The sequence below is a fragment of the Hetaerina americana genome, unplaced genomic scaffold (genome assembly GCF_022747635.1).
Source record: "Hetaerina americana unplaced genomic scaffold, ioHetAmer1.1.p SCAF_3, whole genome shotgun sequence".
In the NCBI taxonomy this organism is placed as follows: domain Eukaryota; kingdom Metazoa; phylum Arthropoda; class Insecta; order Odonata; family Calopterygidae; genus Hetaerina; species Hetaerina americana.
In genome coordinates, this window is record NW_027286874.1 from 42,223,475 (window position 1) to 42,251,262 (window position 27,788).

The 27,788-nt window shown below is 34.5% G+C and overlaps 2 protein-coding genes and 1 long non-coding RNA gene across 3 annotated transcripts in view; 1 reads left to right on the top strand and 2 right to left on the bottom strand.

The window, feature by feature from the left end:
* Positions 1-10,984, bottom strand: part of LOC139690029 (uncharacterized) — a 19,971-nt gene extending 8,987 nt beyond the window's left edge. The window contains exons 1-6 of the mRNA XM_071587211.1: positions 10,854-10,984; positions 10,581-10,732; positions 10,236-10,389; positions 5,961-6,569; positions 3,145-3,282; positions 1-99 (exon numbers count right to left, since the gene is read on the bottom strand). The exon at positions 1-99 is cut by the window's left edge and continues 60 nt beyond it. Of these exons, the coding sequence (XP_071443312.1) occupies positions 1-99; positions 3,145-3,282; positions 5,961-6,569; positions 10,236-10,389; positions 10,581-10,732; positions 10,854-10,914 (1,213 nt within the window). The 5' untranslated portion in view covers positions 10,915-10,984. The remainder of the gene's footprint in view (positions 100-3,144; positions 3,283-5,960; positions 6,570-10,235; positions 10,390-10,580; positions 10,733-10,853) is intronic.
* A 32-nt stretch (positions 10,985-11,016) lies between these two features.
* LOC139690030 (uncharacterized) lies at positions 11,017-20,981 on the top strand. Its single transcript, XM_071587212.1, has 4 exons — positions 11,017-11,649; positions 11,783-11,936; positions 15,301-15,568; positions 18,952-20,981. Exons 1-4 carry the CDS (start codon positions 11,323-11,325, stop codon positions 19,028-19,030), a joined length of 828 nt encoding a protein of 275 aa, XP_071443313.1. The 5' UTR covers positions 11,017-11,322; the 3' UTR covers positions 19,031-20,981.
* A 1,482-nt stretch (positions 20,982-22,463) lies between these two features.
* LOC139690375 (uncharacterized) lies at positions 22,464-26,398 on the bottom strand. Its single transcript, XR_011701473.1, has 3 exons — positions 26,287-26,398; positions 24,753-25,324; positions 22,464-22,740 (listed from the first exon to the last, which is right to left on the bottom strand). It is a non-coding gene; the product is annotated as an uncharacterized lncRNA (long non-coding RNA).
* Between the last annotated feature and the right edge of the window lie 1,390 nt (positions 26,399-27,788).

Consider the following 27,788-nt stretch of genomic DNA (forward strand, 5'->3'; position numbering starts at 1 on the left):
TCAGTGCTGTGTATGTTGTAGCAACTGATAAATAACGCTGGAAATCGATCTCACAAAATGATCCAGTTACCATTTCTCCTTGTTGACAAGTTTCATTACCTAAAAATGAAAAAAAACATGAACAACACATACTAGGTTTTTACAGCACCTCGACCTGGGGTGGCAAACTTATGGCATGCATGCCCAAAGTGGCACGCAAAGCAATTATTTTGGCACCCAGAGCTGGGAGGGTGCTATGGGCAACACGAGGGTGATCACTTGATGGGTTGGCATGCGAGTCAAGAGTATACACTCATTATGTGCATAAACATACTCAATAGCCAAAAAGGTTTACCATCTATGACCTAGACCTAAGGCTTGCTATAACAATCACTTTAAATCAAGCTGGATATTAAGAATTTCAATTTCCCCATTTATTGTCACATTCAAATAGTTTTTGAAAATAAAGGTCATCTTTTAAGATAACTCAGTCATTCTCATGACTACAGTTCCTCCAAAACAACACTTACAATGAACTAGGCATGGACAACTTTCATTCCGCACCCCTATCACTCACCTGACTTAGCACCCTGCCATTCATTTTCATTCCCAGAAATGAATAACCATAAAAATGAAGCTCATGGGAAAAGATTTGAGATGGTAGATGAGATGACGGGGATAACACAGGATACAGTGAAGGACATATATTAAATGTGTGCTTCAAAGTATTAGAATCACATTACCACTGGTACAATACAGAATGAGACTACAAATTTCAATGGAGATAAAGTCAGTTTATACACTGCAATTATCAGATAATATTTTTAACAAATAAATTCAATGAACTTTTGACTTATACCTTGCAATTTACTGAGAGATACTATGTACATTTCAACATTTTAATGAAATAGAGAGCATTATGCACCTTGAACACATCAGATGGACCAACAACACCTAGAAAATTACTGCAGGTTTCCTATAGAATATAAAAAAGTTAAGATTTTTCTTTCAACTTCCTCAAGATATCTACAGATGTATGCCAAATCATTTTCTCTATCAAGTAAACCATTTATAATATCATCATCCAAATTTGATGATTGTTAACCATATTCCCATGGTCTGAAGTTTAAATATTCTGCTTTCTGACAGAGATCTCATCACCAGTGTCACATCTTGCATGCATGCCATTCCCCTCAGCCAAGAAGACAGGCCTCATGGAACGAAACAAGGATGAGAGGGTGGGTGCTGCATGGCCCTAATTTCACCGCTTGTCCTGTTTCCTGTATTGCTATTCTTTATGATGGTTGGAATTCAAAATAATTCCTCACCCATTAATGTTGTTCGTGAGTGACCTATATTTTCCATGGATTCTCTGCTGACAAGGTTGTGGGCTTTAATAATTGAAATAAGTACTGAATTGGGATGGTATATGCCTTAATTTATATCCTACTTACTTTTCTATGACCCATAAATTTATGAGATTGAAAGAGGAGAAAAGGGGAGTGACAACATTAACCCATTATTGCTGAGCAATGCCAGTGAATTTTCTCTTAATTGCCAGTTTAGCTATTAACGATTCTTTTCTGATTGCTATAAATACAAATAACAATTGAATAATTTGTATTTTCAAGCTGTTTTCTATTTTTTTGCTCTTCATTATACAATTTCATTTAACTTTTTTCTAATATTGACCATTAAATGAAGCGTAATTTCAGATTCAAGCATATACGAGCATAACACAAGGAAAACAGTTGAGGAAATAGAATGTAAAAACATTACCCAGGGCAATTAAAAAAGGAATACCAGTAGGCTGCATAGAAAATAATAAACAACAACAGTAGGGAGAAAAGTACAATAGAAGAACAATGGGTACATATCAAAAATGGTATATCAAAAGCCACAAATGAAACTATAGGTAAAAGTAAATAGGAAAAGGTCAAGCAAACCCAGGAATACAGATGAGATGACTAAAAAGTTAGACAAGAGAAGAAAATGGAAGATTAAGAACACAGTTGAAGTACCAAATTTTTGAATAACAAGATAGTTCCACCGTTAATTTAGTGGAAGGAATTCATAATAAAGTAAAAATATAACACTTTTCCACATTTTTCACAATTTAATGGAAAAAAGCTAAATCCTTACTTTATTAATTGAATAACAAACTGAGGTGGGAAACTAAAAGGGCAAAAGAAGTGTGGGGGAATATGCCATGCAAGGATATGGTTAAGAGGGTATTAAGGCAAATAAAATTGATTAAAGCCATGGGGATAGATAACGTTCCCATGGAATTACACAAGGATTTATGGAAACATAGAAGGAAGAATTTTTATAGACTATTTTAAAACCTTGATTGGAGTTTCATTTCATAAGTAGCTAAAATGGTACCCAGGATCATCAATATGAGGAAAAAGAGCACACCAATTGATTACTTATGGGATGATCATTTTGGGTTGAGAAAGAGATGCCATGCATGACGCCATTGCAGAAAGTAATAAGGCCATTAATACACTTGAGTATTCTCTTTGAGGAAATATTTCCACAAATAAAATTCTTCGTAAAAGAAGCTTTCATGTCGATTAAAAATTCATTTGAGCATTGAGTGGGCCTCCTCCTCTAATTTCCACCAAGAATAAATGGGTGGCCAAGTTTAAACGTGGTCACGAAAGCCTTCATTCATTGGCAATGGGAAAATTCAGGTACTCTAGTCTAGAACAGGCACCCCATTTCCCATATTTGGCCCCCTCCAACTTACGCTTCTTCTGAAAACTCAGTAGTTTCCTCGTTTGAGTGTGGAGACAGATGGAAAAAGTGAAATGGACAGAAAGGAAAACAAACAAGGAATTGCTAGACAGGATGGAGGGAGAATTGTTCGGAGAAATTCAAAGGAGGCAGGAAAGATGGATGCAGAGCATTTTGAATGGGGATAGAATGCTTAAGATTAGAGGGGATAACATCTGGTAAAGAAGGGGTAGAAATAGGAGAGACATAGTGGATGAAATGAAGGGAGAAAGGAAACAGGCAGAATTGAAAAAGGGTTTATTATAGTGCCCAAAGGAGAGGCCAAAAATTGTATCAATATATTGTTATATAGTCTGTGTCCATCAAAAACCTACCTTAAACAAAGGAATTACAATAATAATATTATTCATCCTTTGAAAACTATACCTGTGGCATTGTAGAGGCCTGGCATGATCCGAACACAATAGGTAAATGGATTTGAGCCCAGGCAATTTATGTGCAGGTATATAATATCACCTCGCTGAAGCCAGCTGGTCCCATTTACAGTGACATTGGTAACAGGTGCTGTAAAAATGAAGAAATAACATATAATCCCAGTAATTCTATCAATACATGCATCAAAAGCTTAATTCTCAAATTACCCAGCGACCCAACACCAGTAAAAAATGCAGAGGGTAATAAGAGTGGTTTACAATAAATCTAGGAACTTACTACAAAAGTTAATTTAATATGGAATTGAGCATATGGGAGAATGGAGCATTCACACCATACCATAAAACCTTAAAATAATGCAAAAATGAGTCATGTTCATATTTTAAGTCAGTCTTTAAACAACCCAATCATGGGCAAGAATACATTCCATGTTCTTCCATAACATGCCATCATGGCTCAAACTCTAGCACCACAATTGATCAATAATTACAACACCTTCATGAACAATGTAAATAGTTTCCGAGGAATGACAAGGAATAGCAACAAATAAAAAAATCATTCAATAAATCTGCTTCAAGTTTCACATTTACATTTCTACAGTACGTACAAAAGAAAACCCATACGCTGAAGTAAGAAAAGGGAAATATTTCATCTAACTGATTGGATGAACTAATAAGATGTGTCATAAAATATAAATAATTTGATCATACATTATGTCTCAGTTATATTCTAAGATCTTAAATTCAATGCAAATCTGCAATCAAGTCACCAGCCAACATAGGACATTTAACATCAAATTGCAAAATTTAAAACATGAACATATTAATGTAATATTTTAAAATCAAATAGTTTGAATCTTTTTGGATTTTGTCATGAAATCTATGTTAAATTTTAAACTGTTGTGATCTCATACGGCACATTGAAAGACGACTCCCTAAATCAGTGATTTAAAAAAATGTAGTCATCTCTCTTAACATCCCATTATGTTTTGGACTACTAATGTAATGCTGGGCTAGAACTATTGTCTCAGAGTCATAATTTAACTTTTTGGAAGGTTTTATATAGTATGTGATTTTCATCCACAAAGTAGCTCAGTAATAGGTTTCCAAACCACTACATTCAAAACAATAATTAGCCCATACATTTGATTCCAGACTTCAGTCAGCAGAATTAATGGATATCCATGCTAAATGGCAAACATCTTCCTTTAATCTGACTTTCATTGGCACAAATGATTTCACCAAAATGAAGGCATCTTCTGCTCAACTTAAAATCTAACTTTTTTACAAAAATTTCTTGTGTCCGGTTAAACTTTATGGAATTTGCATAACTAATTGATATGAAATGAAATTATTGCTGTTGTATTTCCACACACTATTTAAAAACACGACTCAGGTTTTGATGACGACATTCAACATCGAAACCTGGGTCTTGTTTTTAAATAAAGTGTGTGGAATTACAGCCAATAATTTCATTTCATTGACTTCTTTAACCATCACAATTTCCAGTAAATTCCTAATAAATCCCTCAAGTGGTTACATTTATAATATGGTAAAAAGCACAATGCTTTTCATTCAACATAGATAACTTTTAATGAATAGGATGGCTTTTGTTCATAATATTTTTTTATTTTGAAAGGAAATCATTTCACAATGGGTCACCAAGGATTTGGTCTATGCAATGAAAACTTTGTAGCAATATTTCTCTTGATTTTTTTATTAAATGTTCCCCAAATATGCATTAATTGGATCAACCCAAGTTTCTTTCATGCTCTGTAGATATTTTGTACTTGCTTTTCCTATATCAGGTTATATCTGACATAGTAATATTCATATCTACCCCTACAGCATAAAAGGCATGAGGAAGATGGCTTTTTTTCTCGGATGTGAATTGTTATGTTTTTAGATTCATTGTGGCTGCAAATATTTAGTCAAGTAATAAAATCTTGGAAAAAACCTCACCATTTATATTAATATTTAGGGGTCAGTGGATTACTGTGGCTCTATCAAATAATCTGATGTTGTACTTATTTTTAAATTAGTATGATTATTGACAATGAGAAATGAGAGGGCAAATTAGACTTGTTGAGGAGATGCAGTTTTCAAGCTCATAACTTGATTGTACTCAGAAAGGAAATTATGAACCAAAATCACTTTCTTTTTGTCCTTAATTGCACAAGACTTCTTTCACAGCTCCATGTACATTAGTTTAGTGGATGGTACCTGGCCGAAAGCTTTGTAAAAATCTTGAGAATACTATTCCTGAACAAATGAGGCTCTTGTTTAGTTTAATATTTCCAATACAAAATAAAATTCTGCAAATTAATTAAAGAAATTTAACAATATTTTTAACTCTCATTTTGCACATGTCTAAATTTAGAGAGAAAAATTATCTGATTTTTCTTGATGATTCAACCCGAAGGTTGGTTTGGTAAGTGATGGCAGAGTTCAACCAGTGCTAAGCCTGATTACACGTGAAAATCACACAGTAAATAGGGGGGCCAGTTCCTTTCTCTGTGCTGATTATGTTTTCCCAGGAAGATCCAGTACCCCAAAAATCGCACATCTTGAGTAGCGCTGAGGGTACCCAGAGAGGCTCGCCCAGGAATGAAACCTAGGCTCTCCAGCCAGTAGCCCTATACTCTACCTCTGGACTACCTCGTACCCTATTAAGCCAATAATTGAATTAAAGTCAATGCTAAATGAGGATCTGCTAATGAACATAGTATCTCAACCATTCTTATTAGTTTCACTAGAAGAGAACATAGTTTTCTTATCTTATGCACTGAATTCAAAAATATGAAGGCTTACCATTCACTTTTAGTTGTTGACCAAAATATCCATATATCTTCTTAGGATCTGGAGGAATGATTGACTTGTTCATGCATATATTGGGCACAGGTTCACTGGGACCTTGAGCAAGGTTCAGTTTTACATTCAAATTCCCAATTCCATCCACTTTACTCAAGACCATTGGAACAGCTTCAGTGGCATTGAACCTGAAATTACTAACTTCACTGGTAGTAGAGGGAGTAGTGGATGTACTTGTTAACTCTGTTGTCGAGTTATTATCACCAGGAGATTGAGTTGTAGTGTTTGGGGGAGCCTGAGTTGTAGTTGTAGTACTAGGTTCTGGAGTTGGAAGAGGCTCAAAAGATGCAACTACCAGCACTTCAACCATTCGTACTTGACCTTCTTGAGTGAAATTGAAGAGAAAGGTGTAGCCTTCTGACAGTCCATAATACACACAATCCACATACCAATAAGAAAGCACTTGAGTGGCCGATGAGAGATATTCCTTATCAGGGGGTGATAATACCACTTCATGAGTTACCTCTTCAATGTTTGACACAGCAACAATATTTGAATCTTTTCTGGAGATTCCACCTTGGGAGATCTTCACTTTACCATTGAGTTTGGCTAAAACGATAGGAATCATTTTTAAATCAATTAAGCTATGGATTAATGTGAAGACTTAAGACAAAAAATACAAAGAATAAATCATATTAATAATTTCTTATGTGACACAAGTATCATACATACAGTGAATGTATGATTATTGAAATGATTCTCCCAATTACGAGGTAGGACCCAAAGAGAACATATATAAATTGAAGTGATCATAACACAGTCATTATCTGTAGAGGCGAGTAAGTTTAATTACTAAATACATTTGTTGATTAAGTGGGCAAAATGCACATAGCAGTTAAATGATAGAATATGTGCAACTAATAGAGAAAAGAGTGCATTCCAGAAATTTACTATCCTGGTTAGTAAGCAGATGAAATCAAAAAATCATTGGAAGGAAAATATGAATATAAATGAAAAAGTAAAATTAGGTCGAGGAACTAATTGAGCAATTACTCAGTGAAAAGCATCTGCCAATGAGTGCGGTGGGGGATTAGAACAAAGTGATGGGTAAAGGGAATCAAATATGAGAAATAGATCTGTAGAAGATAAATTATCAAATTAAGAGAAGGGTAGAGAATTGTTGTAGAAAGAGGTTTATTCTAACGTAACCTCAGCTCAACATACCCCAGAAGATACAGACACACAAAAATTTTGAAACAGCTCAATTGATTAATTTCCCGGGAAATAAAATAACAAACAGATTTTAAGAGAGTAGACTGAGAGCTACAGATTTTACTTAGAAAAATTAGGATATTTAATTGAAAGAGAGGAGGTATAGGGAAAGTCACTTTCTATTTCAAATGGTAAAAGAAATACCTGGAGATGATGAGAAAACACATATTACCTTCACAATATTATATATATATACTACACACACACATAATATATATATGTATTATATATATATATATATATACACATATATAGGTGTATATATACATACATATATATGTATATATATGTGTGTGTGTACATATATATATATATATATATATATATATATATATATATATATACACACACACGTGTGTCTGGGAGTTCATTATTTTTTTTAGGTAATCACCAGTTAAGGTAGGTTTTCAATGGATGCAACTACCAAATAAATAATTTGTTCCTCCAAACAAAACACAACCCAATATTCTACTCCACAACAAGCCCCTCTTTATCTCTGTATACTTCCTTCATCCTGTACCACATGCCTACCCTATTCCTGCCCTTTCCTTGGTTGCCTAAAATTCTCCTGTCTTTCACAGTCTTCAACATCCTGCTGTCTACTGATTATTCTACTGATCAATGTGCTTTTCATCCATTTTTACTGCTTCCTTATGATTTCTCCTAACAATCCTCTCTTCTCCCCCACCATACCTAGCACTTCCTCATTTGTTTTCCTCTCTGCCATCACCTTCTCCATCACCTCTCCTACGTAAGGAGAAAAATTGCACTACGCAAAGAATGACAGGGACATTGACTAAGGATGTTCAGAAAAAACTCGCCAAAACTTTTATATAGAGTGTAGTAATTTACATGGTCACTAAAGGAGGAGGATAGATGCACATTGGAGGCTTTTGAAATGTGGTAGTAGAGAAGTATGAAGAAGGTGAAATGGTCCAAAAGGAAAACAAATGAGGAAGTACTAGGTATGGTGCGCGAGGAGAGGCTTTTGCAGGAAGAAATCCTGCAGAGGCAGGAAAAATGGATGAGGGGCGTATTGATCGGCAGTGGCATGTTGAAGACTACAAAAGAGGGGAGAATTTTAGGCAAACAAGGAAAGGGCAACAACAGCATAGGGATTTTAGATGGGATGAAGGGAAGAAGAAAGTACACAGAGATGAAGGACTTGATGTAGAGTAGGTTGTTGGATTGTGCTTTGTTAGGAGTAACAAAATATCGATTTGGTAGTTGTGTCCATCCAAACCTATCTTAACCGGTAGAGTACTTAATAAATTAATTCAAGTGAATGAATGTGTTTGCCATTTTTTGGCTTTTTGTGTTTGAGTGTTCATGTAATCTGAAGTGGTTTCTAGCAGAATAGATCAAATTACTTACTATGTTTAAGTATTGAAGAAGACAGAGAGATACCAAGGATTTGATATTAAAAACTGAACAAGAATCAAGCAGAGCATGGAACTGATATGGAAATAAATTTGTCTAATTTTCTGATAGAATGCCATTACAATCCCTGCTAGAAACAATTATTAATTAAATGGATTATTTTGGCGTGACAGCATGAACAATCAGATGGAAGCCAAATAATTTGTTCACTAGTGATTTGCTAGTTAATAAAGGTTCTACTACTACCTAATAATCATCAAATGCTACCAAATTATGGACATCATGTATCACATTGCTATGATTATTACGGCAGATCTAAGGAGAGATAGCCAAGTATCTATTCCAGGTTTCTATTCTTCATAATTATTCTATAAAAGTGTTCATTTTTATTTTATTGGTTTATGCTATTTAAATGTTTCACAGAGAGATTCTGACGAAAGAAAGTTTTTCTGTAGAATCAATAATTTTGACAGAAAAAAATTAAGTGTGACACAACAAATTTGAATACATCAAATTATATAATAGAAAGGATTTCCAGGATAGTTAAAAGAATCCAAAAAATGAGGCAATAACACAAATAATATACACACTTATTATTGAGCATGCCCAAAGATTCCAATTTAACTTCCCACGAGCCCATAGAGCCTATTTTATTTACTAATTAACAACACCCACATTAGAACAGCAGAAGAAAGCTACCTTAATACTACTATTACAGGAAAAATAGGACAAGACTAAATGAGCAATTTGTCCACCTCATGTATTTTGGCACACAAAAAATTCATTACATCAATGCATATTATTATAATGTCTTTACGATATAATGAATAAATAAAAATAGTAAATCACACAGAAAAGACATTATAAGGGCATTCATGAACGTATTTATGGATATTAGCAAAACGGATTCGTAAATAAATAACCTTAATAGGATGGCAAACCCAATATCTGCATCGAATATAGAAGCAATAACAGGTGGAAAGCTTGGGAGCAGGCTAATCCTTCTTAAATAAAATTTAATGAAAATATAACAAAAACTTTAAAATAAAGTGTAAAATATAATAATCGCTAAAAATATCTTTTAAAAATCCCTACACAATTCAATATAATTGAATGTTCATCATATAGTTCCAAGAAATGCAATAATCTCGCAAATCTGTTAACACAGATTAGCTATAAATTATGATCCATTATATGCACCAAAAAGATTTTTGGTGCATACATATTTGGAGCTGAAGTGAATACGCATGATAATTTTGAAAATTTTACCATTAAATGTTTCTCTGGCATTAATTTTTGAAATTCATGTTGTGGTCTTAAAATTGTAAGTATTAAAAATAAAATGTATTATTTCAAATGAGAGCTTATGTAATTCTGAACACAATGGCGATTTTTTCCACCAGGATTTATCAACTTTGTTTAAGATACGAAAGCTTTTTTGAATGTCTGCAAGCAAAAATAAAACATTTGTTAACCATTTGCAACGTTATAAGCAAAAAAGGATTGATATGCAGTTATAGGAGTTGTCTTTTGTGCTATTTCGATTGAACAAAAAATAAGTATGCAGAACACCATTAGCTACTAAATAAAAATGTCGAAAACATAATAATCAATTATTTCTACCTGTTACATTAAACTTGATCCTTTGACTGGCAACGTTCAAATAAAAGGCATAAACCCACTTCTTAACATCAACTTGCACTTCATACTGGCCAGGAGCATATTTCTCACTGGGGTAGGAAACATTCCAGCAGCTTTCAGCATTATCTGAAACGACCTCCATAGCAAAATGTTTTCATTATACATGTGCTACTGAGTAAATGACTTGAGTTCAACAAATGAAATTGGCGAATGTGAACATGACATTGAAATTGGCTGTCAAGCACAGTACTAAAACAAACTTAGTGCTCACAAGTCAAATTCTAAAAAAAATGAAACTTTATAATAAAATTGTAAAATATCAGTTACGTTTTCCTCGTGTCGCGGTATTGCATCGTCTGTCCACAGAAATTTGAAACTGTCGTTCGGCCGCTCACCATCCGAATTTAAAACTTCTACTTTAAATGAAATTTCAGCTCCTAAAACAACAGGTCCATTGTGGCTCAGTGTGACATTATACTCTGAAATAGGTGAAAAACAAAATTAGAACATTGGTCAAATTCCTTGTTTGAAGTGTTAGAGCTACTAAAGAGAATTATGAAGCCCTCTGACGTGCCAATGCCTATCTAATTAATTTCTTACCACAATTACAGAGTTTTATGAGCATTTCTGCACTTATAAATATTATGACCAACAATTTCATTTTCAGCCTGAACTACCGATCTTGTGACACAACGCACATAACAACAAAGTGCAATTTGATAATTCAACTGTTCCAGATTTCACCCAGGGCCGTCAGGTAGTAGTCTTCGTGTCGCATTTCTCTTGTTTTGATCAAACGGAAGTGGTTTGCGGAAGAGAAAATGAGAATTTGATACCTTTAAACGGGTTTTAATTTTCTGTTTAATTGTAGTTATGTGTATTTTTCAAGAGTATTGGCTTGCCAGTCATTTGGTTGGAATAATTCCCTGAACTTTTTTTACTCCACAAGATGTCATTCTCCTCGACCAAAACAGAAGTAGTGGCCTTGGTCTTTCACTGTGTACATAAAGGTTAAATCAAGATTTTCTTTTGTGTTCCCGCCGACGGTCATCCATTGTGAAGAGGCTGCATGGCTTCCGCCCTAGAGAATTATTCTCGTCAGAGATTTAGACACGTCGATCGTTTCTGTTATGAAAATAACTCGGCATTTGGCCAGTGTGATTGCACTTCGTATTCTTATTTCGCTCTCTCGACAGTATTGTTCGCTGTTGGTACAGTCATAACTGTATTGGCTCTGGGAGATGTTCAGGGTTATTTGTTTTCAAACTTGGGACACATGTGGCTGGTTGGCCCTATATTCATTTGCTCTGGGCTAATGGTTGCTGTGAAAAGCGTTCTGTACTTAAGAAAGAAGAATTTAATTCAGATGTTATTGCGTCAAAGGGCTCTCCTAAGGGTTAGTACTTGTTTAAAGCGTTAATAGTCGTTGACACTGCAATATTATTTCTAATTGTGATCGTTTTGCAAGTAAACATTTCTATTAAATGCCCTGATTACAGCAGTAAGCATTTGCACTTTGCTGATTGTAGGAATTGGCTCAACAATCTCGTAACCAGCCATGTAATGGTGTCGTAGCCCGTAATCCTAGCTGTCTCACATTGCCACCTTCCTACGATCTTCTTATGGGCACCAACGGGCAGGGCATACCTTCAGGTGGTGGAGGCCAAAGTGCAACAGATCCAGGTAATAATACAGTTTCCTTAGGTATTTTTCGTACGTATGCGTTTTTAGTTTTGTTATTTGAGAAAGTAATCACATTTCATTTCTCTACCATTAATGCTTTAATATTGTTTAATGAATCCATGGATACCACTTAAAAGTATGATAGAAATCTATGCTGTATAAAATATGTTATATATTGACAATTTTACTGAAAGTTGAGTCATTGCTGTATCATTGTGTATGTACGTTTCAATATGCTCAATAATAATGATAATTTTGGTTGTATTGATTTACTAATAAATGTATGGCATATGTATATTTAAATAGGTGTCTACTGTTCTTCTCCCTAATCTCATAGTAGTGCTTAGTAAATGCAAATAAACGAGTTCAATGCTTCATTTCTAAGCGCTACTACTCAATTCAATGGTAATGGAAAATTAGTTGCGAATATTACGTAAAAATTGTTAAATCGCCTTTGTAAAAATAAGTTCATGCCTGTTTCGATATTTAATGTCAACAGTCGACTTGTGAACGCAACAGGACCTTTTACTTTGGAACGCTAACAATTATCCCACTGGCGTGTTGTATATGTAATACAGTTTACAGCATTTTTTGTTTCAGTAGTTAAAGATTTCATTTCATCAAACTTTTCAAGTTTGCATACCAGTCTCTTTTTGGCATTCAACGGGAGATTCAAATTAACATTAGTCATATTGTTAAATAGCCATCGTTAGATTTAAAAAATATACGAAGCAAGTAGTGCAATGTTCAACTTGTAGAACATGTGATCTCATTCACCTTAGCCTTAAGAAACCTTCCAAGGTCCCTAGATTAAACCCCTCACATTCCACAGCTTAAGTATGTAATTGGTAGTGGCTTTGAAAGGCTTCTAAATGATGGCAGAAAAAAATTGATTTTCCATGTATTAGTAATTATGCTTTGCAGTCTGTTATTCAGAATTGGTCTACACCTTGAACTTGAGTTATACTGTACTTCATTATCAAGTCAGGAGACCAAGTATGATTTTGAGTAAAGGTGTTTGTGAAGTAATTTTCAGCAGTCTTAAAATTATTTGATTAATCCTTTTAAACATTGAGTAATTTTTCTCAGAATATTCTGACACATTAATATTCATTATTAAACTGTAATAGCTCTTAACTGAATAGTGGTTGATAGTTATGTTTAAAAGGGGAGTTAAATAAAGAATCAAAAAAAAGATATATGTTATGTAACAGAAATTTAGTTTGATGTGCCATGCTAGTTTCTGGCATTTCCATTGGCATCGCTATAAAATATTTGTTAAAATGTGAGACAAGAATTAATTTTTTTGTACTGAAGAAGTCTATGTGAAAGTATAAAGGCTGCCCCTCAGATTTTATTCTCACTCATATTCTGCTGCTATAAATGGGGGACCATGTCATTTCAACAGTTTTGTAGATACCTCACATTTCAATTAATGTGTGTATGTATAATAAATAATATATGTTTGGTTTATACCTCTGTTTATAACAGGATCCATCTGTGTTCTTTTATAATATATAATTAATATAACCTCCATGAAAATATGGAAAAATGACAAATTTAAGGCTCCTAGCAGATGGGTATAGGTTCTTCACTTCGCTTTGTACATAGCCATGCTTAATAAGGCCTTCAAATTCACCATGAGAAAATTTTAAATTTCATTTGCTGTGTTGATATTCCAAGGTCCTCTACATTCAGTAGGATGTATGCAAAAATTGGATTTGCATGGAAAGGATGCATTCGTGCATTCTCCCCAACCATGCAGTAATCATCCAGAATAAAGGGGAAGTGAGATGGGAGAAAGCTTTAGCTTCACCCACTGTACACCCTATGTTGTTCTGAGCATGTAGGGCCTATGGTGGCGTTCCCATACAACTGCAAAGAAAATGCCATATAAGTCAACAGTCCTTCCTATTAATCCTTATAAACTTCTTTTTACATTTAGCCTTTATTAGGTATCCGACCAGAGAACAGCAAGGAACTTGAAAGCAATAGTTTATTGTTTCTTGTCTAATTGTAGCCATAATTCCAGCAAATTAGTTGAAGATTATATTCTGCGATTACCTATACTGAGAGTATCATTTTACGATATGTGATATATTATGCTTGATGCCAATGCAGTCATGAGATAAATAGAGCATAGAACACAACCAGGACACATTTACCTGTTTCATAGATTTACCAAAGGCATTTGATAGAGTGAACAAGGTAAATCTAAAGAATATACTGCAGAAAATATGAGTAGATTGGAGAGATAGGAGGCTAATTCGCAACCTGTACATGTTTCTGACTGCTCAGGTGCGAGTGGGATATTGAGAGAGAGTTGGGATGGGCAGTGTTAGGAAGAGAAGTGGGGCAGATTGTCTATTATCACCGGTGCTGTTCAATGGATTTGTGGAGGAAATGATTGAAAAGTATGGGAAGAACTGGAGATAGGAATGAAAGTTAGTAGAGTATTCATAGAATCGGTTAGATTTTCTGATGACCAAACTAGTTTGTCAATCAGCCAAGGGGTTGCAGGCATTGCTGAGTGAATTGGAAGTATAGTGTGATAGACATGGCATGGGAATAAATGAAAATAAAATTAAGATTTTGCGATTCTCTAGAAAGAGAACTTTGTAAGAACTTCTCCTGAAAGAGAAAGGCCAAAGTTAACATTAAAATAGGAGGGCAAAAACTAGAGCAGATGGAACAGTTTATTTAACTTGGAAGTGTTTTGGACCAAAATGGTAAACATAGTACGGACATAAGGAGAAGCATTGCATTAGGCATAGAAGCTTTCACAAGGAGGATAGAATTGTTGACAGGAATGTGGAGTAAGGATGCTAAGAAAATGCTGGAAAAACTGTGATATGGAGCATAGTTATGTATGTCATGGAAACATGCTCATTGAGGCATGATGTTAGGCATAGATTGGAGGCTTTTGAATTGAGGGTGTGGAGAAAGTAAAGTGGACAGAGAGGAAAGCAAATGATGAGGTGCTAGGTATGGTAAGGGAGGAAACGGGATTGCTGGGAGAGATCATAAGGAGACAGGAAAAATAGATGCAAAGCATATTGATTGGCAGGGGGATGTTGAAGGCTGTGATAGAAGGTAGTGTGTTTGGCTAATTAGGAAGGGGCAGGAATTGAATAGTGATGTTAGATGGAATGGAGGGAGGAAGTACGTACATCGAGATGAAAAGGGACTTAGTTGTAGAGTAGGATGTTGGGTTGTGTTTTGTTAGGAGAGTTATGATATCAACTCACAATCATTATTTTCAAAAACATATCTCTATATTAATTTAACTTTAAAAATTTCCTCTGTCCCTAAGCATTTTTTTGTATGTTAACATGTTCCATAAATATTTTTATTCATTTGCAAGGTGGAGGTGGTGTTACAAATGGCCAAAGTATACCGTCTATGTCAATGGGGCCATACCATGTGCATCCACATGGTTTAGTTGGATGTAGCACTTGGTCGAGTAGTGGTATGGCTGGCAGTGAAGGTGATGAAAATTTGGCTGAAGAAGCACCACCTCCTACTTACGAAGAAGCAATGTTCCTTATGGCTGAAGAAGATGATGAGACACCAGGACATAAAGGATTGAAAGTAGTTTTAGCAGCGGAAGAAGATAATTCTAAACCAGGGAGGTATGTTTAAAACTGACTTCGCAAATGGTAAATATAAATAGTTATGTAACTTAATATTTTTTAAGTTTCGCCACATGTTTTTGCGGCAGCTGCAAACACCTCTACCCCTGGTCGGCCTTTTAGTGATAGTGTCACATTAAAAACAGTGTTGAAGAAGGCCACGGGAAACCATTTCATTTTTTAATCCCAAGATGTGACAGTAGGTGAAGGAAGAAATGATGATGAGGTGGGGGACTAAAGTTTAGGTATGAGGAATGACTCTGGGGAGAAATCAAATTAAAATTTCCTGTAATTCTGCTGTAGATTGGTTATTCATCACAAACTATTGGTTTAGACACCACAAAAGGCGTATGTATACATAGAAAATGCCAGGTGACCTAGAAAGTTATCACTTACATTATATTGTGGTTAGGCACAGATTTAGGAACAGCATGGTGCACTATACAAGAAGGTTAAAACACTATCAGGGCAGATCTGTGTAAACAACTAGAGATAAGTCGAGTAAAATAATAGTTAAACCTGAAAAGATTCAACAGAGATGGAAGGAATATATAGAAGAACTGTATGGTAAAGAACTTAGGCCTGCAAGGTTAGACAGAAAGAGAATATGACGTAGATAAAGATGATAGTCCAGGCATACTCGACAGTGAGATAGAAGAGGCATTAAGGGTAATGAAATAATGTCACGGGAGTAAACTACATTCCTGAGGAACTTAAATGTTTAGGAAAATTTGGGAGGAAGAGTCTATTTGGACTAATTTATGGCATTTACGAGGAAGGTGTCTGGCCGGAAGACTGAGAGGTCGGTGTTAGTTCCTATACCAAAAATAAGGTAAATGGCTACCTATGAGGACTACAGAACACTATATTTGATTTCCTACACAACTTAAGTGATTCTCAGGATCATCAGCAAAAGGATGGAGAGGGGGGTAAATGATTAGTTAGGGGATGATCAGTTTGAATTCAGGAAGGGGAGAGGCACATGTGATGCCATTGCAGTAATGAGATCACTAATAGAAAGAAATATTAATACAATCAGGACCTATTTGCCTGTTTTGTAGATTTCAAAAAGGCATTTGATGGAGGGAATCGAGAAACACTAATGAATATATTGCAGAAAATAGGAATAGATTGGAGGGATAGGAGGCTATCCCTCCAAGGCTCCTCAGGTGTGAGTGGTGGACATAGAGTCTAGATAGGGAGTGTTTATGAAGAGGATTGACATAAGATTGTCCATTATTACCAGTGCTGTTCAACGTATATGTAGAGGAAATGATTTCAGTGGCATGGAAAGAATTGGAGATAAGAATGAAAGATCCCGGAGAAATCATAAAATCAGTTAGGTTTTTATGATGACCAAGCTAGTTTGTCTGCCCATCTTGGGTTTTCAAGCAATACTGGTTGAATTGGAAATTCAGTGCAATAGATATGGAATGAGAATCAATATAAATAAAACAAAGGTTTTTCAGTTTTCGAGGAAGAGGAAGGCTAAGTTTAATGTTAAAATAGGTGGGGTAAAACTAGAGCAGGTTAAACAGTTTAACCCTTCTCTTCTTACAAAGTGTTTTAGACCAAAATGGTGGTTGCGACATAATGATAAGAATTGCATTAGACAAAGAAGCTTTTACAAGGAGGAGAGAATTGATGACAGGTACGTTGAGTAAGTGTGTTAAGAAAAGGCTCATTAAAACATTCTATATGGAATGTAGTTATGTATGGTGCGGAAATATTGTCACTGAAGCTGGGTGATTGGTGCATATTGGTGGCTTTTGAAATGGGGTTGTGGAGAAGGATAGAGAAAGTGAAGTTGGCTCAAAGTAAAACAAATGTGGTGCTGGGTTTGGTGGGATGATTAGAGGATTGTTTGGAGAAATCATAAGGAGACAGGAAAGATGGATGAAAGGCATACTGATCGGCAGTGGAACTGTATACTGGAACTCAAATGGTCAAAGTAGTTGGGATATAATGTGTAGAATGAAGAGTGGTAAAATGAATGTAGAATTGACGAGCAGTGCCTTGTACTGTGGGCAAGAATAAGATATGCAAAGGTGTTCAGGGTTTCTATCCAAAGCCTTCAATTCCTGGCTATGCCTCTCTGGGCACCCTCAGCACCACCCAATCTGTGTGATGTTTCTGGTACTAAATCATCAGGGTACAGGGTAGGGGTGCCAGTTCCTTTCTCTATGTTGGTTATGGTTTTGCAGGAAGATCTGGTACCCAAAAAATCACCCAGCTTGGGTCGATCTAAGGGTGCCCAGGAGAGGCTTACCTGGGAATCGAACCCGGGCCCTATAGTCAGTAGTCCAAAGCTCTACCCCTAGATTATCACCTACCCCAGATTACCATCATGGGTGTAAAAGAGCATGTGGTGAAGGATAAGGTTTTTAGGTTTTCTCTTGGTGTTTCTGTTAAGTTTTCTATTTTGCCAATAATGAAAAAGGAAATTGGGTGTGGCTGTACTTCAGAATGTTACCCTATCCATGGAAGTTTTAAAACAAGCCCTGGATTTTTCTAGCCTTTACACTTACATAGAATTGTCAGGGTATGTCAAACTTAATTAACTTAATGGTTAGTCCCGAGATCATATCCTTCAACCTGGTGTAAATTTGTGATTTTTTATGGAAATTTGTTAGTCAGTGTGTTGCTGCTTTGATACACTGTTGTTATTGATGTGATGTTATAAACTTTTTGCTAATTCTAAAATGATAATGTTTTAGGCATAAATATGTGCACCACAGTGACTAATTTTCTTTAGGTACAGATTATGTTAGTCCAATTCATTAAAACAAGTAAAACGGCTCTAAAAACATTTTAACTCTCTCTCAATGGTTGTTTTAAATCTACTTATCTTTTCTGGTAGTTATTTTTCCATATTACATACTACTGTATGTTTCATATGTCTTCATTTTGTTAGTGCTGATGATAATAATATATTTGAAATATGCTAGCATTGTTTTACGTACCTTAAAAAATTGAAAATATTAAAATTTAGGTTAGTGATTTCCTAGTCCTTTCAAGTTTTCATGTAATAATGATGGTCATCTTTAATTGTGACTACCATCCAGCTAACATTTAATTTTGTCGGCAGGTATTAATTTTTCAATCTCATTAAAAGAGATTTTAAATAGCAGTTACTCTAATAATTGGCATGTATAATTAATGATTTGACATTCTGAGTAATTATCTAAATGATTTCATTTATGCATTGTCCTGCCAACAAGATAGCCATTGACTGAAATTGGCTGCTGAACAGTAATGTAAATAATATTATCTCTTGCTAAATTAGCAAAGAATAATTGAGAGTTAAATAATAACGAAAAGGAAAGTTATATTAGAAATAACTGAGCTTCATATTTTAATTTTTTGTTTTTTTCCTCCCATAGAGTGGATATCCTCCATTTTAAGCATGCCAGTGGTGGAGGTTCAGGAAATGGAAGAGGAGGATCATGTAGTAAAATGTGATAGTGTCGATGCAGCTTCCCAATCTTAAGAATTTCATGAAGACTGACAGTTTAATTCATAAAAGGGCTTTAAAAATAGTTTTCATAAACTATTTCTTCTGAGTGATATAGATTAAAGACTAAAAAGGATGAAGCTCCAAGACTTTCTTATTAATCATATTCGTATATCTTTTTATCGGATATGTATTTTACTATGAGTATTTATAGAATTGACAAATGATTCCTAAGTATATGCTATTGAAAAGTAGCTGTGAAGACTGCTAGTCGCGCTGCTTTGCTGACATGTATATTACAGTTATTAAAATGTACCTATAAAGTGCTTGAACACCATGGCTTCTAGGACTTAAATATACCTAGTTGAAAAGCTCAAAAATATCAAATACACTTTCACATATCACATTTCATGACTTAGGCAGTTAAAAATTTAGGATATTTGCCTCAGTCAATCCCATGAATTTAAATAAATAGTCTGTTGCGTTTATTTGAAATGAAAAAGCTTTTAAGTAGATGATTGGCATTTTTATGTTATTACATTATCATATTGAGGAGATACTTTTTAGGTTCGATTTATTTTAGTCAATCCCTTCATGGCAATAGTACCAATTTGCTTCAGTATATAGGTACATTTTTTGCATATTGCATTGATTTAGTTTTATCTATGTCGTGGCTACTTTATGAAGTAACTTTTTATACTACATATTAGAATGTTTTTCACCAAACGTAAAATTTATTTCTCCATATGTAAAGCCTCGGTGGATATTTTTATGCATTTCATTGAAATAGGTATTTTTATGTACATACTGTATCTGTGATAGTGAGGAGAAACCATTATATACCAGTGTATTGTCATAATAGCTTATGAAGCTTCTTAACCATTCTGTACAAATTTTGATTTTATGCAGTTAACTGAGACATGTGAAAGCTGGAGTTTTCTTGCTTGTTAGTGTTCAATCTGAAATATGGTAATATATTTTAACATAAGATTAAATATATTGAGCTAATTAAATTTTTACAATGTTTACACCTGATTATCTTCCAAAAAATGATAACCATAGAGTATATCAGTTATTTTTTTGTAAATATATTACTTAGTCAAAGTACATTAATAATGTGTATGAGTACTATATGTCAATTTATGCTCATTGCATTGAATAAATCAATACTTATTGGTGCTTAGGCCAAACCTTGATTGGCAAATAAATTTCAGCTTGAGTATGCTGTATCAGCAAATTCTTATGTTAATTGATATTGATATTTTCAATATCAAGAGTGCATTTGTATTGTAGACGGTGCCTAGCTCTCTATATTAAAAATAATTTATATGTAGCCAAATTTGGATGTCAGTTATTCTTTTTTTTTGTTGCTTTAAATACATTATGTACATACTTACCCCATGTAAAGTGTGTACTGAAAACTTGGCCAAATGTTTGTTTACATTATTTTTAATTGATACTGCATTTTAGCCCTCATTTGCATTTTTAAATTCTATGTGCATATTCGAATATGAATAAAGGTGAATTGTTGAGAACTGATAATTGTGCCCAAATACTTAATGCTGAACCATTCTTCTGTTAAAGAAGGTAGATAGTCATGGAGCATTTGCGTGGTGAAAGGTATGTTTGAATTGGTAAAGTCATCATCAACATCTAAAAGTGGAGCCATGTTGTTGTGACCATTAGTCTCTCTCCATTGCTGCCCTTATCAGTTCATTTTATGTTGTTACTCTCAAAATACTTTTTATATCATCTATAAATTAGTGAATTATCAGCAAAAAAATTATGGGGATATCAGTTTGTCTTGTTTTTCTAAGATCAGTGTGTTGCAACCCTGGCATTACTTTCTTGTCGCTTAAGTATGTGCATACTAAGTTAGATCTCCTTTGGAAGAAGTTTACAAACTCCTGGACTTTAATCCACTTAGGTTATTAAAAAAGTGTATTTTCAGTGGCGTACAAATTAAGTGATTATTTTATTAAATGAAGTGGTATTGCCAAATTGATACACAAATAGGCATTTTTATTCCCTTCAAGTTGCATGGCATTTTTTTTGTAATACCATTTTTAAAATATTAGTGGTTATAGGAAAACCTTTGCAAAAAATCCATAGCACTCCAAGCATTCTTGTAAAAAGTATATAAGTTTCCCTTGTACATGACCATGCACCATTGTGCCTTAGTCAGTGAGGATTAGTCTTCTGAAGTGTTTGTCATTCATTTCTTAGGAGCTTACCTGTGTACATGACCCTCCACAATCATTTTGTTGTCTTGTCTGATTGTACAACCCATGTCCGTTTGATGGTACATATAGGTACAGTATGCTTAACAAAGCTGTTCCAAAAAAAGGAACTCAAAATCCTAGTCCAATTGTGCATTCAAACTGATATTTGGCTTACTTAGCCAGAACATTTCCCACTCAGCCATTCCAGTCCATTTTGTCAATTAAAAATACTAACTAAAGATTATATCCTCCCAAGTAAGTTTCCTCTGCCCATATACAAGACTGATACTTTTTAATGCTAAAAAATTTTTTCCTTCCCCACCTTAAGTTGTGTCACAAGAACGATCCATTAAGTCTCCTCAATCAGATTTGCGATTGATAAAATTCAACCTTTTTCATTTATACTTAAAAATTTATCCAACTTCAAGCTGCAGCAGCCAAATTTATCAGGGTTTTTAGCAGATTCAACGCCAAGCAGATGACCAGAGCTTTAAGATGCTGCCATCTCTAGTATTAATGACATAGGTTTTTGAATGCTGAAAATCATTTATTCCTTCTGATGGTTTCAGGATATTTTGATTTAAATGGTAATTGTGAGAGTAGAGTGAAGTTTTCCAAAGCAAAGAAATTAAATTACGCATACTTGACTTGCTGTTAGGTTTGCCTTAAAGAAGTTTGTTACTTGATGTACATTTCCATGTTTTTCAACTTTACTATATAAATCTCGGGACAATTAATGTTTCATACCATTTAGATAGTTCGTTGTACTTAAAACTCACATTTCACAGTATAACCTAAACTTTGGTTTCAAATCCTTTTTACAAACTAAACAATGCCTTTAGGTGATGGTTATTTTGGACTCCAAGTCATAAATTCCACTCCCATTCACTCCTATGCTCCATTCTTAACTCCCATTTTAGCTAATGATTAAAGAGATACATCAGCGGTATACAATTGCTGGGGTGCATTTCCGTGATAATTAAATGAATAATCTCTTGAGAACTCTTTCTCTATATGCAGCACATGCTATTGGTGTCCAAAGGGTGTTTTGTTACCGCATTCTATGCTTGTATGAAACATCTTAATGAAGTTTCTAAATGCAATGTAGTGCATATCATTACAAAATTTTGTTTTACACACTGTAGTGTATAACGGTGCCTCTCTTCCCTTAAAATTTCTCCTGTTCCATAAAACTTCCCAAATTAGGTATTTTTGTCCACATTTTTAATATCACTTCAATAAAACTCATTTATCACCAAAAATCCTTCACAAATGTTTTCTTCAAGGATAGTAAGGTTGTATACAAAGGCATATTCCAATAATTTACTCACTTTCTTAAAACAATTACTTCATATTAAAGAGACGATGGTTATATTATTGAAGAAAAAAATAATCTTTTTTTATGTGCTGTTTTATTTCGGCATATTATCTGATTTCTACATCTGGATTTGGCTCCATAAAAACTTCACTTTCCATTAATTCTCTGCTGCAAATATCTGTAAATGTGAAATTATGTATGTTAGTCAAATGGGTTTGATGATCACTTATGAACATTGACAAAAATATCTTCATTGTTTAATACAAATATAGACACATATTATTCTAAATTATGGGATAATCCTGGCAAAGCTAATGCTTCAGACTAACTTTAATTTCAATTACACCTTCATTGGAAATCATTATTCTTCAATCAACTATATAATTAATTATTGAATCTAATTTCAAAATTTAAAGTTTTAGTTAAAAAGTTAAGAATAAATAGAAAGATACTAATTAATAAGTTTACCTTACCTTAAAATATGCCAAATAATAATTCATTTTGCACTTTTAATAGCCATAGAGTTTCCTCAAACAATATTCTCAGATGGAATAATTTACCATTGTCAAATTGTTTCAGTTATTTATTTCTAGCACTTTTTTTTATTTGACTTGTGCTTTCATTTCACTAAATAAAAGGTGTTTGTTTGGGATATTTAAACAAGCTGCCGTTGTTTTGCAGCAAGCCAGTTAACTCAAATTCATGAAAAATGAAAATAGGCTTCCCAGAGTTTCCTGTGAAATATTGATTGCACATTTATTAAGGGCATCAAATTGGTAAGTTTTGCATCCACTAATGTAACTCGTTCACATTGCAATTTCATCCATAATCTTGGGTTGAAATGGATAGTCTTAATATGAAAAATGGTATATTCACATAAGACATCATAAAGGAATGTATGCAATAACATGAATGTATTGTTTTTAATTTTTTCATGGTGAAAACTTGCGACACATTAATTTTGTTTATACTTTGAGTATAATGGCACTGTTATTAACTTTCTTATAATAAATATACATGCAATGCTTTTTAATGTAATAGAAAAATCTAGGAGATGAAAAAGTATACTTGTGCTACAGGAGCAAGAATATGTCACTTTTTAATATAAAACATAACTGTTACATTGGCAAATTCAGCACCAGTCAAAATTAGTTGCATTGGTGATGTTTTGGCAACATTTAGTAATTTCATTGGAATGCTTCCCTATATATTTCTTACCTTATAAGTATGGTGTCTCCCTTATGAATGGGCCACATTTATTTCATGATGGCTCCATTGCAAAATTATAATTTAAAATTTTCTTTTCTATTTCTCTTGTAAACATTGCTGAAATAATTTTTGATTTTTCAACAAGGTAATCAATTTAACCATGTTAGGTTGGTATCCAATTGCTGAGAATTAGAATGTATGCATAGCTAAATTGCAATTCATAATAACATTCATTTTAACATCTAATGCCTGAAAGCAAAATGAGGATTAATGAGAAGCGATTAAGAGGAAAATGTTTTGCACTCAGATACAGATTGTCCATTGGAAGTTAAAATGCTCTTCATACCTTAAACCGGACCTAAGTCAATCATGTTAAATTAAATTTTATTTCATGCAGTCTGAATAGTGTTGAGTATTTGATTATGAACTGATTTAATTATTTTTTATGTACACTATCTAAAACATTTCTGATGAAAATGATTGAAATTAGTTATACTTCAGATTTTTCTGGCCCAATATCAATAAAGGCTACCTTCCCTTAGAATTTAAAACAATATTTACTGAGAAATCAAGCTGTTGGTACCTATCCCAAAGACACCCAGGTTGAAATATTTCGTATCAATTTGTTAGTATTGGTGGCTACCTGGTTGTCAGCTATTGTAACTGATTCATTTTTGTTTCTCAAAGGCATAAACTAATTCTTTTTGATAATCTAGGCTTCTCTTTGACGCTACTAATGGGAGGAACATTACCCAATTTGAGAGCTTTTGGCTGTTTCCTAGGCAGCCATTCTACCCAAGGCCGAAAAATGGAAGCAATGGAAAATACTTCAAATTAAAGACACCTATAGGATGGATGCTGAAAATTTTGCCCATCAATTTCAACAATTTGGTGATCAGTGGAAGAAGAATGCCTTCATTGAAAATCTAACTTATACATTTTTATAACATTAGAATGACAAATTTTTCCAAAGATGTTTACCTTATGCCAATGATGGCTGATCCTCCTCGGTTTCTATCCCAGCTGAGTGGCTAGCTTCCTCATTATTCTCTGAAACAGGTTCAGTTTGGCATGCCTTACTCTGAGACTCAGAACTGCAGCACTTGTGGTAGTGTCCTGGTCCTTGCCTCACAATTTGTTTTTCCACATTTTGTCGTGAGCAGCACTGATGCTGTCCATGATGTTGAGGGTGGTAATGATGGTGGTCATGGTGATGAGAATGATGTTTGTGACCATGTTGAAAGTGATGGAATTTTCCCTTCATATCCCACGAGCACCTTTTTTGGAATGTGCGAAGATGACCCATTTGGTGCCTGATGCAGCAGGTGTCATCCGCATGTCCAGAATTTGATTCATGTGGGCTCTGCCCTTTTCTAGCCCAAGCCATTCCTCTTGACCATTTCCTAGGTTTTCTACCGTGGAAAGATGAAGCGCCATGGTGACCATGTGTTTGGAAATGGCAACCGTGTTTTCCCATCGTTCTTCTTTTCCTCTCTCGTTTGATTTGGATTCAAATTTGATTATGGACACAAGTGTTCTTCAGCTAATCGCACCTAAAAATCAAGATGGAGACAACTTTTAATTAAAAGTATCCACTTGGAATCATTTAATATTTGTTCGGTAGTCAACCTTATCCAGTACTGGGAAGAAGCAAATGATATATTGTGAGTTGGTTGATAGTTCATGTGTAGATTGATCTAACATAAGTATGAATTTTTTATTGGAGTTCATTTAAGTTGCGGTTGATAAATGAAACATATGAGGAACAGAGAGACAAAATGCAAAGAATGAATTTTCATTGGTGGTATGATATAACTTCTAAATACAATACACATTTTGAGTCTAGGTAATGTGCGCCAGGGTTGGTAATACTAATGGCCCATGCTTAAACTATCTGACTAACATCTTTGGAATCCTACAGCTGAATGTTTTCCATTTGAATACCTGGGTATAAGAATGCTAAACGACAACACAGGTAGCACAGAAAGAGTTACATAAACATTTACAAAAATACTCTTGCATGAGCATCAAACCAATGCCAGCCTTGAATGCAGATTTTAAAATAGTTATTCGCTGGCCAAAGAATATTTTCCCATAAAATATCATGGTTAGCTACGATTATTTATCATAAATATGCTACGCATAACATCATTTTACTATCTACAACTTTATTCATTTCTAATTCTGGAATAATTTAATTACAATTTTAAAATACCGAAATTACTATGGGGGCATTATTGGAGGAATTAATTGTTTTCAATCCTCTGACACTATATTAACTTTTTTCAGTTTGCCGTTAAAATTATGGCACATTAAACAAGGCTAAGGGAATTTATTCTCTGTCCAACCATGCCTACGCTACTGAAACAGAATACATTCCGAACACTCTGAACATATTTTTTCACCTGCTATAAAAAATTAACATAATTTTAAAGATGAAATCATTGTGCATTTGCATTATTAGCGGATGAATTAGGACCGGTGAAATTGTTGCATGTGCCACAGTCGCACTCACAGTTTTTTTCGTCCAATGTCCTTCGAGCAACGTCGATGTGCAGCGCGTACAGCCGTCGGTCCAGTTCTAACGCTCTACCTGCCTGCCGCAGTATATAAGGTTTGGCTTCTTCGTTGACGGAAGAGTCTTATATAACCAACGTTTCAGGATAAAGCGTCATCATCCCGTGACTTCTTCCAGCGTGATTTTCACGAAGCACGTGACGATTTTTCCACGAATCACATTTGTCGATGATGTCATCATTGGCGGTCACGCGCTTATGATTGTGTACGGGGACAACGTTCGAGGTCACATGCCTATGATTGTATCCTGGGCGGTGCCTTCTTTCCTGCGCAGTTTCAGGTGACCGAGACGGAGAATAATTCACTTCTTCGATTATTCCATCACTATTCTTACTCAATTTTAGTAAAAAAATAATGCAATAAATTTCACTCTTTGATTCTGGTAAAACGAAAATTTACTGCTATTCGTAATCGATCTTCATTATTTATAATTGTTCATTTTAATCTTAGAACGGTAACTGGGGTGAAAAAACACTCCAGAGTAATTGAAAATATCACTATAAATTATAAACTCTCTCTCATCCGATAAACTTTGAAAAAAAATCTTTGTGTCACGTGATTCTACCTTAAAAAACGAAAAAAATGGTTGTGAGATACGAATTTTTGATAATTATTACCAGATTAGGGAATAAAAACTAGTGTTACCGTTCTAGGGTTAAAACAATTATCCTCAAATCCTGTGATAGTCATAGAGACACTTTTTTAAGGGGCGTGGTAGTCCAGGGGGTAGAGTGTCGGGTTTGCAAATTGGAGGGATCAAGTTCGATTCCGTTCAGTTCCACCCGTTCTGGAAATTTCAGGGCACTCCTTCTTTCACCCAAGCTTGCTTTTTCGGGCGTGGATCAGAACTTGGGAAACAGCAGCCGGCACTGGAAAAAGTCCGACGCTGATATGAGAATTTCACCCTCCGTTGGGGTTGTTAGTACTCGATTAGCTCTATCCTAACGTGCCAAACCAGGATGACCAGGAGTTAGACATTCATTTCGAAATATGATACCCCATTTACTGAAAAAAATTATAAAATATTCCTTTTTTAAAATCTGAAATGGATTACGAAAAAGGCACAGTGCGGACATAAACTCTTTTTTTGGTGTAATAAATTGAAAAAATTTATATTGAAAATTTCCTTTACTGCGGGAGGAGTGGCCATGCGTACCCAATACGCTAATACTGACAAGACAACAAGTCAATGGCGTCGCATTTTTGTGGATTCGGAAATTTTAAACAAGTTTCGTAACTCGCAGGTGAAAATACACATTACTCTTTTTTGTATTTTGAACAAATATAAAAATTAAAATATGCCTATCGTTCCTTATTTGCATCATCGTAACTTATTTATATCTGACAGTGCAATCCAAAACCCAATAATAAATACCCCAAATTCTACTCATTATAACCCGAAATCAAATGTTGAATCTTATCTCTTCTGTATCAATCCAA